The sequence below is a fragment of the Dipteris shenzhenensis genome, chromosome 28 (genome assembly GCF_047967505.1).
Source record: "Dipteris shenzhenensis isolate YYH24624 ecotype China chromosome 28, Dip_SZ_1.0, whole genome shotgun sequence".
Lineage (NCBI taxonomy): Eukaryota > Viridiplantae > Streptophyta > Polypodiopsida > Gleicheniales > Dipteridaceae > Dipteris > Dipteris shenzhenensis.
In genome coordinates this window covers 25900526-25916602 of record NC_141623.1, presented here as the reverse complement: position 1 = coordinate 25916602, position 16077 = coordinate 25900526, and the positions used below count along the sequence as shown (strand labels likewise).

General features: G+C 43.2%; 1 protein-coding gene across 1 annotated transcript in view; it reads right to left on the bottom strand.

Annotated features, from left to right (window-relative positions):
* Positions 1 to 663: 663 nt before the first annotated feature.
* LOC147883380 (P-loop containing nucleoside triphosphate hydrolases superfamily protein) overlaps positions 664 to 16077 on the bottom strand; it is a 59156-nt gene continuing 43742 nt past the window's right edge. The window contains exons 7-15 of the mRNA XM_087399884.1: positions 6711 to 6842; positions 6423 to 6488; positions 5626 to 5826; positions 5360 to 5455; positions 2726 to 2866; positions 2047 to 2129; positions 1928 to 1965; positions 1393 to 1604; positions 664 to 1241 (exon numbers count right to left, since the gene is read on the bottom strand). Of these exons, the coding sequence (XP_087256010.1) occupies positions 1116 to 1241; positions 1393 to 1604; positions 1928 to 1965; positions 2047 to 2129; positions 2726 to 2866; positions 5360 to 5455; positions 5626 to 5826; positions 6423 to 6488; positions 6711 to 6842 (1095 nt within the window). The 3' untranslated portion in view covers positions 664 to 1115. The remainder of the gene's footprint in view (positions 1242 to 1392; positions 1605 to 1927; positions 1966 to 2046; positions 2130 to 2725; positions 2867 to 5359; positions 5456 to 5625; positions 5827 to 6422; positions 6489 to 6710; positions 6843 to 16077) is intronic.

Sequence of the window (16077 nt, the reverse complement as noted above, 5' to 3'; positions counted from 1 at the left end):
TCTTTTTGTCCATCCATTTTCAGATTTGAGGCTCTGCTCATTCTTCTATTTTCCTTCTCAATGTTTCTTGAATTACCGTCTAGGGATTGCATCCATTTTGATGCTCAAGTTGTGAGAGGCATGTTTACAACCAGAGTGCATGTTCGGACAACGTGAGAGCGAGCTTTCCAAGCTAAGTGCAAGCAAAGCAAGAGGCAACAAATGAAACAACCCAAGCAACATACATCCAATCTACTTAGGCAATTTAACAGGGAGCCGTGGCAAGCCCACAAGCTAGGAGGCAAATATTGACACACCCATAATTAGTGACCGTGAAAACAAGCCACTATTGAGGCCCTTCATAACACAAGTTGACTACGCTCGACAGCGATTTGAGGCTTTGAAACCCACAACCAACCAATATAATTTTCTTTCTTTTTTCTTTTTCTTTGGGGGGGGGGGGGGGGGGGATCCAACAGGAGAGATGACTAGAGTGGACACATGGGGGTGAATGGAGATGGACAAACAAGGATGGATGCATGAAGATGGATAGTCGGAACAGGATGGACAAAGATGGACAGAGGAAGGCGGAGATACATAAGGGGGACGAACAAGGATGGCAAGCTAGATAGGGGAGAAGAGATGCACACACACACACACACAGTTGATAGTATTGTATCAAATAACTTGCAAATTCACCTTGATATTCAACCCTCTTTTGTATTCTTTCTTGAATTCATGTCCATATTGAGGCCAAGAGACAAATGCTTATACACCATACAAAAACAAGCATGCATACACACACCATGCACCACAAAGGTGCCTATGTTCACATTGCACCAGATAGCGATGCAGTTCTATATGCTTTAACTTTCTTAGATTCGTGTCTACGTGGGGTATAAACGCTTGCACATCCATGCTATGACATAAAAATGCAATTTCTGCGCAATGTGTGGACTTGGAAGAGCAAGAGAAGGGGAAAAGAAAAGCAGAAGAGAGCGAGATGGGGTGAGGTGGGGTCAGGGGGGGGACAACCAGGCCTATTAGAACTCAGCGTCTTTAAAACATGTTACCCTTTTTTTTTTTGGGGGGGGGGGGGATACACATGTTACTGTTACAACGACGTTCAACCCTCGCTATTTGTGACGCCTGTGTTTCTTTTTGTGTTGTAAAGGCTTGCCACTGGATGAACTTTTAGCCTTTCCTTTGTTGCGAGCCCATAAAGCGCTCTTGAGTCCTCCAGACTCCTTCCATTTCTTTGACTACAAAATCATGCAAGATTTGACAGAAGCTTTGCAAGTTAGACATTGCATACTACTGCTCAGTTTTGCACATTTAATCACATCAAGAATTGACATCAAATCTGCAGTTGTGGGTAAGTGGATCAAGTGGTATGATAGTGCATTGCCTCACCTTGACAGAGAAAGTCTTGAGAGGATCATCTGTCCTGAATCTTTTCTTCCCCTGATGAGCCTTGTATCCAGTAGGTTGCCCCATGGCAGCTCTTGCAAGCTTAACGGCTTTGCTAGCAGCCTCAGTGGTAGGATCCCGCAGATATTCTGGGACAGTTCTCAAATGTGGCAAGGGTTGTTTCTTACTAAGGACTTTGTCATGTTTGAGCAACTCTGCTTAGCATAGCAGTAAAATGAGATCTCTCTCTCTCTCTCTCTCTCTCTCTCTCTCTCTCTCTAAGTTTTATGATCTCTTAGGCAGTCTTAACCTTCTGGATGTTAAGGGACCTTTCGTTCTTTTTATTTTCTTTTTTTCTCTCTCGCACAAGCAGAAGCACAACAGTCCAGTAATCTAATGGAAAATTTGCAGAAAGGAAGGACTATTGATATTAAATTCCTTCACGTTTCCATGCATACACACGAGTGCTATACAGAAGTTGTGGCTCATTGTGTGATATTTAGATCCTTGCATGTATAAAGTGAACATAATATTTTACCTAGATCCTTGGGATGATCCTCGAAATGAGCTTTTAACCTGGCATCAGTGATATGTTTTGATTTCAAAACCTTTATTTTTTAGGGCTAAAAATCCAATTTCGAATCAAACAATCCACACCTTTCCGAGTTCATAATCTCCATTCGCAACTCCTTGGCTCTTGCTTCCCTAATTGCAATTTTTGTCACCCCTCTGGCCACATCCTTTCACCAAAAAATCAACCTTTAAAGGTGAATTCTAACGATGGATTTTATTTACTAAAAGGTGAAAGAGCAGATCACTCACGCAGCTTCCAGACAGTTGTCCACACATCAATTTTTCCAAACGCTGACATACATGCACTCATGGACCTTTACAAACAGCAACTAGAAATCATGTTTGCAATCATGCATAGCACAGCATATGACTCAGGAGCACAGGAAAGATATATATCTAGATGAAATTTGAATCCAGTAACATGCCCAAACTCATCCTCTAAAAATATATATCACTGAAGTTTCAATCTCACGAGTCATGATAGTCATTCATAACATTGAAACCATCAACTCCACGCATTGGGGGGAATAGCTACTATCCCCACTGATGTCATCAGCACCCAACAGTGGGTATAGACCATAATATAAACATATGTACACATACAAATCCACACACCCACGCATATTTGAGCATCCATTTATACAAAGGTCTTCGTACTGAGTTTCTGTCGGCACTCCAGAGGTGAAGGGCAGACTCACCCGTGACAAAGGCTAGCCCAAAGATATATCATCACCAATAAGAGTATGAAAGCCCAGAATATTACCTCAGCTCTATATCTCAAAGACTCAATGGCCTCCTTCGTGATTAAAGGAAACGGTGATATATGCTTCCGATCTCCACTCTCACTACCACCACCCAGGAACTCTTCAATGTCTTTAAGAAGCGATTCTTCTTCTACAGTGACCTGCAGAACCAAGCCAGAAATAAAATGATGGGCAAAGCAGCTCATCCTAAGCGAATAAGTTTAGACAAACCACTCCACAATTCAAAGCAAGACTTTGTCCTCTGAACATTATTGCACGATACACATTTCCATTCCAGGTAGACAACCCCGATACCCCCCCCCTTCCTTTTTTCTAACCAGAGGTTTTGATCAGTAATCTTCCTATTTTAGACACATTAAGGCATGACACATTAGATAAGCATTCGACACAGGAATCTTAAGTGTGTTAAAAATAAGATACTTAAGACATGTTCTCATTTTAATTACAAACATTCTAGCATAGCCATAGCCAGAAGCTGCCATACATTAGTACTTGCAAGGACTCTAAACATTCTAGCATAAGCCCTAGCCAGAAGCTGCCATACATTAGTAGTTACATAGTAATTACATTGAATCTAAACATTTTACACGTCACGTATTAAACTTTTAACTTTAGAGTCTAACATTTAGCGCACTATACATTCAAAACTTAACATTAAAGATTGCAGAGACAATAGACTCTTGTTAAGATCTTGCAAGTCACAACTCAGAATAAATTCCCAAATCCAAATAACAAGAATGTTGGAGATTAGAGGTCAACTCCCCACTGTGAGCCCCCAAATGAGGACCTATAATAAGATTTGGAACCAAAGACAGGCCACGTGGGGAGATCCAAAGGCTGCCTAGATGGTGCATGAAGCTGCAGCAGCGGGCTTTGTAGTCGGCAGCAAAGCTGTACAGCTGCTTCACGGCTGCAAACCAGGTGGTCCTTGGCCATTCAAAGGTGAATGTCAGGTCGGCAACAGCAGGTACAGATGTCTAGAGCAAACGCATGGTACAGCATGTGGAGCAGCAGTCTATGGCTGCTTCGGGCTATTCATAGGCCCAGGACTGGTCAGCAGACTGCAGATAACAGTCGGCTTAGTGCAGCAAGTCATCAGATCTATAGCCATCTACCACGTGGCAATCCGACTGGCTTGGACTGATGGCATGCTACAAATCATCCGTGCAAGAAGTAGAACCGGTAGACCACACTGTCTCTGTAGATCTGGCCCCCCAAAAAGGGATGCCATACATCCCAACTGGAAGAACAAGAGAGTTGAATAGGAGAGACTTGGTCCTAGGGTCTTGAAAATGGAACACTTGAGTCTCGCAAGCATGGCATACCCTCTACTCAATCGGGCCTGCATATCTGGTCTGCTCGTGAAGATCGGGCTTGAAAAGAGGACTACCGAGTACGTATAAGATGCAGCAATCTCAACTGGTACCCGTCGAAGGTTAACTACTCTTGATCTATTGCTACCCGAGACGTTTTGAATGGTCTTCAAATCATGTGTCTCACAAACTGTTCGAAGTACTTCCAGGTATCACTGGAGCCCCTCGACTGAGGAGGAGAGTAAAAGCACGTCCTCTGCATATAGTAGAACCAAGATAAGAGATCCGGCCTGCTCCGCCTAGCGTCATGGTAAATGACTCAAGCTCATCAATGTATAAGCCAAACAGGGTCAATGATAAAGGATAACCCTGTTTAACCTCCATCGTGATCATGATGATGTTTGTGTGGGGATAATTCCAGACTCTAATTTTAATTTGTCTTATCTTATTCCTATTAATTTGTTCGCCCTCCCCTCCGCTGTGTTGATTGACCTATCCCTATCACTGATTAACCTCCCTACTCCTCTCCCTCCCTCTCTGCGTCTCCTTTCCCCTCCCTCTCTGCCTCTCCTTGCCCCTCCCGCTCTGCCCCCTCCCTGCCCCTCTCCCTGCGCTCAGCCACCCCTTCCCCTTCTCTCCCTGCAATCTACCCCCCCCCCCGCCCCCTTTCCTTTTATACTATGTAGGGTGGCAGAAGGTTCGGGAAGCAGTGCTTCTGAAAGAAGCCACAACGAGCGACATCGCGAATCTTCTCATCGAAGCTTAATTTTTCCATTGATTGCTTAGGTTAATTGGACTTTTGGGTCTCCATCCATGCCTCGTCTACTAATACTAATACCTATTTTTCACCAACTGGGGGGGCCTATTTAGGTAGTCTTCTAAACTCTATTCTTGAGTTTATAACAAAAGTCGCCCTTGTTCAGAGAGGCAACACCCTTTAACCCTGAATACAAACCTTTGAAGATAGGGATGTAACAATAGCTGAGGCCAGCCCATCTTCTAAATGTTAAAAAGATATTTGGAATTTACCCAGTCTCTCTCGAGAATTTGGAGTTGACAAGAAACCAAAAAATCATTACTGAAAAGATCTCTCATTGAAACAACCTTAGATCAACCATCCATTCTCAGTAAACCCTTGTTTGCCTTAGAAGATGGGAAAGTAACCGTAAATTTGAGAACCTGTATGCAGTCAGTCATTTGGCTTGCTTAGTGGCCATCATAACTGACCACCACATTATTATTCATTGCCACACTACCATCAGCAGTCATGGTGGTGATGCAGCACACAAAATGCATGCAAACATCAAAGCGCATACTTACAAGAGAAATAGATGCACCTGTGCATTGGGCACGACCTGTTCTTCCAATGCGGTGAACATAAATGGACGGAGTTCCAGGCATGTCAAAGTTGATAACCTGAAGACAAAGAGATCAGGGTTTAATATCAGAATCAAACTGCACCTTGATCCCAGAAAGACAAACTGACACTTTTGATTACCTAAATATGAATAACAGATCATAATGCAGCCAATAAATAATAATAGGATTGGTTCAAGAGCACTAAAGTTACACATGCAAAAACTTACCGTTCGCACATTCTTAAAATCGATTCCCCGAACAACTCCAAACTCTGAATCTGCAAGTGTCTGCTTTTTCTTCGAGCCAGTTGATTTAACTCCACGTGCTCTTTTGCCATCAACAGGCTTCTCGACATTATGATCATTCTCTTTCACAGACTTGCCATCATCGGTCGCAATCAGGTAGTCAAACAAACCAATGTTGAACTCCTGTCAATTACCAGAACAAGAGTTAAATTGAAATGATGAATTTCATAGAGAATGGCCCTCCCAAATCTATTAAAAAGTTACATCTAACAGTCCGGGTGAGAGCTTGTGTTTCCCATTAAAAAAGCAATCTTTTTCTGCCATAAACAAGTACCTGCTATGTACAACTATTCTGAATGCTCTTTTATTCTAGTGCAATATAAGAATGCATGGGAAAATATAGGATGCTGTTACTTTAACAGCCATCAATCAATTTCTTTAAGTTAATTAAAGTTTAAATTCACTTTAAAGCTCTGATGCAATAATTGAAATAGCATACTCCATCTACTACATGTGGATGAGGCGCACACAACAGAAAGTGTAACCCTAAGTCACTGGCATGCTTACAAACCATCAACTCCAATGCTCAATAGGGACTCTGACTATGGTATTCACATTCACTTCGTCAGCACCCACTAGAGGATGTAGATCAAATTTTAAATGTGCAACTGAAAATATCCAGGCTAACCGCAACAGTAAGAACTCCTGGAAGAGAAAGTTAGTAAACATAACTAATTTCGTTGACCACCTCAACACAACTATAGAAGTCAAAGGAATACCTGCAAGATATGAAGCCGAGAATTCTGTGGAAGCTCACCATTCAATACAGCTGATTTCACACCAAACTGCAGAGCAGAACATACATTAGTACGGCTGCATCTTGAAGGAAGAAGGACCCATTTCATATCTAGATCCCATGAAGCTCACTATCTAACAAATCTAACAATGAACAGTGCTTTATCCTATTTCAGCTTACTAGTGTCATTGAACCCTATCAATAGACAGCTACCAAATCTCCTGCTGAGTTCTTTGTTCGAAACAATGATGTTTAGCTATTTTGCCTTCACCTGCTCAAGGAAGAGCTTTAGCCTGAAGCCCATATCAATTGTATTGACAAAGATCAGAGCCTTCTTCTGGACAAGCTCAAGATGAAGCAATGCAAGTGCATGAAGCAGCTTGTCTTCGGGCTTGCACAAAATCTGCACAAAGTGAGTTTGAGCTTTCTTTAGTGTTGATTAAGTCAAACTGAACCAAAATATCTTGCACATGCCTAGTGTTACCCCTAAATTTTCAGCCCTTCATACCCTGAGCTATCTAATCATTTCACCCTGGCCACACCTCCCCATCCATGCACACGTTATTAAGAGAACTCCTAGGAGGCATAGCTTGCCTCACCAAAAACTCTTCTAAGAAGCATGCAAACTTTTCACAGGCCATTTGAAGTCATTCTAAACCTTACAAACAAGGGTATGCTTCTTAATCTATAGAGAACATCCAGTGCATTCAAAGAGGCCCTTCAGACACTCTCTCACAACATTCTCATGTAGCCACTTCCTTTGCTATGATGCCTATCACAAGGACGTTAATTTCTAATTTTTAGGAATTTACGGTGACTGACCTGGCTCAAACTGATTAAAATTGTGAAGGACACTTCATTGCAATGAATTCCATGGGCCAAGGCAAGGGATTGAAGGTTAGAGAGGGGTAAAAATCCCTTCCACTAAAAATAGCTCCACGAGCCACGTTTGGTTAGCTGAGTTGGAAAGCAAGCATAAGAAGAAACTTGCTATCAGGGCTGTTTTCTGGACCACGGAAGAGCGGGTAGAGGCAAGTCACAAGTTGGGAAAGTGCTCCATGGCTATTATATCACATCGCCTTGCTGATTTTTGACTACCATGGCAATCTATGGGCTGTTGGTGGGGTGCCAACAGCTGCCAAAAGCTCAAAAAACAAAATTCGTTTCTGTGCCAGGAGCCTCAAGATCTGTTCGTTTTTACTACATGCATATTGTTCATGCCTTCCTAATTCACACTTCTTCCAAGAGCTTTCCAAGCCAGGTACCTATCAAAATCACACTTTTCCAAGCAATTTGGAGCTTCCATGCAATTTGATTTGCTTCCAGACTTGGCAAATTCTCTTCCAGCAGGTTCTCCAAGGTTGCTTTTCCTTATTCTCCCCCGCCAGATCTTGCCAAGGAATTTCGTTTTCCATGTTTGCTGATTTCCCACTGTTTCCCGAGCTTTCCAATCGTTCCAGGAGCTTTCCTACTGCCTCAGAACCTTCAGATCCTTTTACTTTACGCAGCTGGCTTTTCTATTTGCCAGGAACAGCCAGGTGTGGTTGTTTTGCTGGCCTCTGTCTTGCCAGGACTCCCTTGACGAGTATTCAAAGCTACCAAGACAGATTAGGCTGATTTCTTTCTCGCCAGGACTCCCTTGACGGGTATCAGAGCTGCCAGGTTAAAACCCTCAGCCTGATTCGGAAGAAGAGCTGCCATACAATGTTGCACTGGACTAGGAAGCCTTTTCTGTGATTGCATTGCAGACCAGAAGTGCCTGTGATCAGATTATTCAGTTGGCTGTCTGTGGGCTGATGCACTACCGTGCTTTCTTATATTTGAATGCCTTCTGAATAAAAGATAAAGAAACACCGAAAGGGGTGCTAAGTTTAGGGCCAATCTGGTGTCCGGTGCAAGACGGGAGCAATCTAGCTCTTGGGTGTTGTGTTCTAAGTTGATTTGAATTGCCGTGGAAAATCTATGTGGCTGTAATTTAAGTATTTTCTGGTTATTAACTGTTCACTGCCCTTTGGAGATCCCAAAGCCCGGTTTTTTGCAGAGATTGTTGCATTCCAAAGAAAACTTCCTGCAAAGTACGTCACAATTATAAAGACCAGGCATCAGCAGCAAGCAATACAACAGGCCACACAGGCAGCCAACAGCAAATGGCCTGTGATGTAAGCGGTAGGGCTACCACAGGCAACCAAACAATACCAGCAGCACATGGCTGCCAGGCAGGCAGGCCACAGGCCTGTTAGCCCTCTCTTGTTGCAAACGGTCACCTTTTGTTGGCAATGACAAGGGTGACCCTCAGCAGGATCCGGCAGTTTCTTCAATGGAGACAATCGATGGAAAGGGGTTTTCATTACCCCCTTGTCTTGTCCTACACAGTGACTGGACAGCCTGTTAGAGCAATGCAAAGCAATGCTTGAAGTTTGGAGGGGGGTGTAAGAGTGCAGCGGAAACTGAACACAGAGAGGGAGGGAGAGCACACGACACTGCAAGTGGATCTCAAGCAAAAGCCCCTCTACTATTGGGGAAAACCTGTGGAGTCTGCACAAAAGACTGCTCAAGGGCTGCACAATCCTGCTCAAGAGGCATCACACTGAGATGGATCCAAGTGAGGGAGGGGGGGCCCCTATATATAGGCAATCATCGCCTCGTATCGGCTAACTGATCCGGGCTGACCAGCAGCATATATGGGCCGACCCACCTGCTCATGGGCCAACCCCCTTCTTAGTACATCCACGACTAGACATAACCTACTCATACAAATCACACATACTTGAGCATCCATCTATACATATTCTTCGTACTGGTTTGCACTCCAGAGGTGAAGGGCAGACTCAGCCATGACAAAGGCTAGCACTAAAGGAGAAGGCTCATCAAAAGGTAGTCCAAAAAATCTCTTCCTTTAAGCTACAACTGCTTGTGAAGACTAAACGATTTCATTTTAGTCTCTCCCAGACGAGCATCTAAATCTGGCTGATAGGGCAACGCACCACTTAAGATGGAAAGAATTATCGCAAAACCGCCAGGCCACAACATGGACGAAGAATTCACAAGGTAAAACTTGCATGTCCGCTACTACGGCAGAAGCATATACCTAGATGAGTCTAGGAACATGCCCAAACTCATCCTCTAAAACCACAACATATTGCAATTTCAATCTCATGATAGTCACTCATAAGGCTGAAAACCATAAACTCCATCACACATAGCAAGGACTAGCTACTATCACATCCCCACTGACATTATCAGTGCCCAACAGTTGGTGTAGACCATAGTATAAACATATGCTCTCACTTTTTTTTTGTGGGAAGAAATCTTTTATTGCTGTAAAATAATTACATTCATAGCTACTTCAAAAAACGAAGTAACTACTACTCAACTAAAGATCTCAGTATAAGCTGTATACACATCCTGATCAATCAAACGAGTCTGAACACAATCGTAGAATGATTGTTGCAAAGATCGTTTGAAAAAAAGAAAGGATGAAAATAGTGGATCACCAAAGACTCTATGATTTCTGTCCATCCATAAAGTCCATAGGGTCCAGTAGCGCACCCAGACAAAAAATAAATCAAAACCCTGTCTCGGTGGATGAAAACCAAACAACCAGAAAAATCTGCCAAAAGTAACAGTAGGAAATCTCGCTCAAAGCCTCTGTCGGATGAGAGCGATGAAATCACAAGTATGTGGACAGAACCAAAAAATGTGAAGCACAGATTCAGTAGAGTGCTCGCATCTGTGACAAACAGCCGGAGCAATATGTCTGTGTGCGAGTAACTGGCCGGATGGAAAAATGCCAAGGAGAACTCGCCAAAGGAAAAGCTCTTGCCGAAGAGGGACTTTGTAATGCCAAAGGAGACGCAGCCTTTTTCTCCACCACTTCATTTGGCGATCCATATGCCAAACAGTATTTGCTCTGTGAGAAATCCAAGGCGGAGGTAATAGCACTTTATACAGAGATGACACTGTGATATGTGAGAGCTTCAAGGGACGGGCGTATGAGGAAGAAGAGCGTAAAATCCAATCCTTAAGCTGATTCTGAAGTTCCAAACGAGGTACCGGCAAGTACGGTTGAAGCATTGCTGAAATCCTATGCCATAAAGGACGATAATGAGCTCCCAAACCGTATTTGCTAGCAGCCATAGAAAAGGATAAAATTGTGCCATCATCCTGAAGTACATCCGCGACATATGAAATGCCTTTGAAAGAGAGAAAATAAGAACGTCGGGGTTCTTGTATGGCCAAAGGAGGGTGGAATACTTTAGACCAAAAAATATTCTCAACCCTCAAAGAGTTTCCCGACAGAGAATCCCTGCCATGCCATTCCAAGTGGGATAAGATATGTTTCCAATCAAGAAGCAAACGAGAGACAAAAGGGCAGCCTCTGATCTTGCCTTGGATAGAGTCAAATAAGAAATCCCACTGAGTAGGCTGCCAATGCCCAAAGGCAGAGGTATGAATATGTAATAAGAGAGAGCGGATCATGAAAGCCCAAGGCTGATCTCCTTGCATAAACTATATCATCATTTTTCCTCTATGAGCAAGTAAATGCATTTGAATGTTGAGGATGTTCAGACCCCTGTGCATCTTTGGAGAGCAGAGACGATGCATAGAGAGTAATCTGAGACTTTTCTTGCCATTTTTTGAGCACCAGAAAATTTCCATGATAGCTAACATAAAGGAAACCAGATCTGCCTTAGTGAACATAGTGAGAGGCAGATAAAATTGTATGCTAGCTATCAAAATGGATTGTGTAATTCACAAAAGAACATGTAATGGCCAAGTGGCAAGCTTCCAATATTCAAGTTTTGCCCGTAACTTTGTTAGCACCCAATCAGTTTGTTGGGAACGGGTGAGTCCCCAACCTAGAGGATAATCGAGATGCCGAATGAATTGAGAAGCGGGGACAATTTCCCCAGGCCACAGAAGGCTGTGCCATTCCTGTGCATGCAACGGCAACAATTTTGATTTTTGAAAATTTACCCGAAGACCAACAGCCAATCCATATGTAGAAAGAGCCTGCATAATCATGGACAGATCAGCCCGAGTATTTTTTGGAGTAAAGAATGAATCATCAGCATATGCCTGAGCAATCATGCTATGACTGCCAAGAATCTCCAAACCGTGCAACTGGTCAGTGTCCAAGAGGTGGTCTAGATATTAAAGCAGTGGATGAGTAGCTATGGCAAAAAGTAAAGCACTTAGGGGACATCCTTGCCTGACACAACAACCAAGAGTCCAGGATGGAGAAATATCCCCTGAAATTATGCAAGCAGCTTTACTATCTTGATATAGCCAAGTGATGAGTTGCTGCATTTTTGAGCCAAATCCCAATGCTTGCATAGTCGATGAAATAAAATCCCACTGAACAATATCAAAGGCTTTGGCAATATCAACTTGCAATAACAAAACATCCTGCTGCGTGTATTTGGCATATTCAATTCCAACATAGGCATTAGCAATGTTATCTGTGATATGCCTACGCGGGACAAAGCCATATTGGGCAGGATGCAACCCATCATGTAAAAACCCCTTTAACCGATCAACAATCATTTTGGTAGTGACTTTGTAACTAACGGGCATAAGAGTGATAGGTCTCCAGTCTGCCAAAGACTCACAAATTTGTTTTTTTGGAAGGAGTTTAATAAGACCTCTCTTCCATGTGTCCGGCATTTTTTGATTTTGCCATGCAGCATTCGCCATATGTAGTAATGTATGCTTCAAAATAGGCTAATATTCTAGAAAAAACTCGACTGTTAAACCATCCCATCCTGGAGATTTCCGTCTGCCACATGATTTGATTGCATCTGACAGTTCCCTCTCAGTAAAGGGTTCCTCCAATTCCAAAGCTTGAGTAGGGAAAATGATAGGAGAAACATGTTGCAACAGTAAATTTCATGCAAGCAAAATCTGTTTTAAGGGAGGAACTGCAAAACCAAATTGCTGAGAGAAATGATGCACACAAACAGAAGCAAGCTGTGACCGTGAAGTGGTCCATGATCCATCAAGCATAAGCACTCTGCAAATTTCTGTTTTGAGTCTCCTCTGATGCAAACTTTTGAAAAATTCTTTGGAAGAGCAACCTTTATCTGGAAAGGCTCTTTGTCTTGCTCTAGTCTCCCATTTGGCCAGTTTCCTGTGATCATTTAGTTTAAGACAATGTCTGGCCTGGCATAGTGTTGTTTGCTCATGCATGGACAACGAACGATGATGGCTGAGTTCAGTGAGGTCTTGACAAGTGGATTTGGCCTGAGCAATGGTTTCTCTCAGAGTCTTCATGTAAGACTTACCATAAGCTCTAATCACAACTTGCATTTTGGAAATAAATGAATCCCAGGCATCATCAATACGAATATGGCTGCTAGAGGACAGACAATGAGATGCTTCAGTAACCATTGCCTTGAAATCAGCATGTTGCAAATAGCTATTGTTTATGATTAGATGTCTCCTTTGTGGCAATCTATCATCTGGCATATCATGAAAGGATAGCCGCAACCATAGAGGTGCATGGTCTGAATGCACAAAGGCATAGTCAATCCACATTTTGCATGTAAAATCCCCATTTTGTTGTGGAGCTACACTATACTATCGATCCAAACGTGCCTGATAAGAGAAAAAGGCATTATGTTGAAATGTGTAGCCCGGTGATAAAGGCTGCAATTTCTTCCAAAGGTCGACCAAATCCAGATGCAATAGTAATTGAGACCATGCATGCCTTTCAGGAGTTAACATATGGTCATGTCTGGAGGTGTTGTTACCCTGTTGTGGAGCATTATTGAAATCCCCACATATGTAGGCATGATATCTCCATGGATATTGTTGCATGGCATCCCAAATTGCAGTTCTTTCTCTAGAGGACTGAGGTGCATAAACAGAAGCAAATTCAAACACCTCTCCTCGAATAATGCATTGGAGAACAAGCCATCTGCCTTTGTTGTCATTTAAAGCAATAACTGGTTGAAGCTCATGTTTAATCAGAAGGACTACCCCTGAGAAAGAGTGCTCCCCAGCATAGAAAATATCATAACCACAGTAGTGTCCTGTCTTTCCTGCATAGACAGGTTGGTTGTGTTCTTGTAATGCCACTCTGTCAGGCTGAAATCTATTGATGTACAGCCACACAGATTTCCATTTCCTACTGTCACACATCCCCTAGACATTGAGTGTAAAACATTTGATATGAGCAGTCATATTTACAGATATTTATAGTAATATAACAACTATGTACAGCAGCAAAATTTATGAGGTCAGCCTTGCATTTCTATCTTAGGGTCAAGGCCTCGCCCCTGAGAAGAAGTAGCCACCTGAGAAGTAGACAGCAAAGCAACAACCTCTTCTTCAGGGAAGAGTGTTCTGCTGGCTGTTACTGCAGCCCATGTAATCCCACTTCCTGTATTTATCTCTGGGGTATTTCCACTAGAAGATGCACCATTCCAAGTGCGGGGAGGTGGAATTCTTCGAGCAGAAATAACTTTTCTTGGACTTTGCCATCCATCAGTTGGAGGTTTCTGTCCTTTGGTCAAGGGTTGAATAGCAGGAGGTAAATGTGAAAAGATATTCCTATTGGAAACCATTGGAGCTTTGCCTTTATCCTGACTTCCAGAAAGCTGTCTACTGCCTTTGTTTTTATTTGCAACTGGAGTAGGAGCATCCTTGGTAGGCATTTGAACCGGCAAAGTGGTATGAGGCATTTTATGCTGATTCATTGGACACTGTGAAGCCATGTGTCCAAATTTTTTGCACTCAAAACAAGCCCCTGCAAATAAACCCCATTTGAGTTTATAAAAGCACTTCCCATGTTCACATTATTCACCGTGACTGAATAAGAGTCGGGTGTGGGATTATTAGTATCCCAGAGAATGCAAAATCTGTTCGAGTTGCCATTTGGCGGTGGTGGGCAGACCACTTTACCTTAAGATGCTGCAATTTTAGGCAAGAGTGAGGCCATACATTGTGGGAAATCGACAACTTCAACCCAAACCGGGCATCTGTGTCGGATTAAAGCCTAAAAATCCCTTGTGGGAGACCATGGCAATACAACCATTTGCTACCCAAAAAAGAGAGGCGAATGTTCCAAGAGCATTTGTCTATGTATCTCATCCACCATGATAACCTCAAAAAAAAAACCCTAGCTGCATAGTGTACTTTACGAACAAACGAGCCAGCCAGTGTGCGTGTCAACCAGTTGCCTATCTTTGCGGCAGGTGGCATCCGGCCTGGAAAAAACAATATGACTACATTCTTAGCATATTCTCTGACTGGATCCACAATTTCATCTACCTCAACCATGAGGCCAACTGAAGGAACCGAGTCTTTCCACTCTTTCCTTGTGTCTGCAAATCCTTCATGCATGACATCATATACCAGTTGAGCCTCAAGAGTATCATGCATCGGGTCATGCTGACCCTCAACCTGCTTTTGCTTCTTGCAGGGAAATGAACGCTCCTTTTGAAACGTTTTTTCATATGAATATTCTGCCATAGCTTTGTAAGAAAGGGAACTCAGGAATGAAGTACCTGTAAAAGGGTAGTGGAAGCAAAAAAACCAGTCCCAAAGAAATATCCACAGGAAGCCCACAGAGAAGAGAGAAAGAGTATATTGGTAAGGAGATGGACAAGAAAGAGGGCTGTAGAGGTCGAGAGAAGATAATAAACAGTTTTGTAGAAGGAAAAGAGGGAAAAAACAGTAAAAAACCCCAGATGAACTATATTTCAGAGGAAAAGGTAAGATTTTGGCGATGGGAAAGGTGCAGCAGATCCAAAGACTAAAGAGGAGAAAAGCAGGAGCAAAAGCGTTCAAAGTCAGCGCATGGAAGTAATTCGCAAACGAAACCCTGCGTGGAAGAGAGCCGAGAACCGGGGATGATCTGTGATTAGGGAAACTGTTGCAGGCGGAGATGTCCGTACAGGTCGTACACCTGTACGGAAATTGTACAACGCTCTGACAGGCTGTACGGCTGGTATCGACTCCAGATCATCGATTTTGAGGCTCTGATGCAGCGCGACTTGTAGCGGAGGTTCGCAGGCTGATTGCTTGAGGCGCTAGGGCTCACACACCTCTCCTCTCCATCGCTCCTCACATCACACACACCCCACACCCCAACAACACACACCACACACCACACACACTAAGCCACTAAAGACTCACTTGAAGGCACACTGCAGAAGAAAAGAGTCGAGGTTTAGACAATACTTGAGGCCTCAGATTTAGCACCCACACATACTTGAGCATCCATTTATACAAAGTCTTCATACTGATTTTATGTCGGCACTCCGGATGTGAAGGGCAAACTCAGCCATGACTAAGGCTGGCATTAAAGGAGAAGGCTAATCAAAAGGTAGTCCAAAATCTCTCGCAAAACCAACAGGCCGCAACATGGACAAAAACTTCATAAGGTGAAATTTGCATGTCCGCTAATACGACAAATGCATATACCTCTATACCCTAGCCTAACCTCTCTCTGGGCAGGCACACTCACAAGCAAGGCCCTCGCTCTAGCTAACCCAACCATGGTACATCAAGAGATGCTAAACTCCAACACCCCCTCTCAACTCCTGGATGTAACATCTCCAAGGAGCTGAGTGTGTCGTTGAAGCCACTGAAGAAATCCGTCGAGTGAACCTCCATCGCTGAAGTCCGCCTTA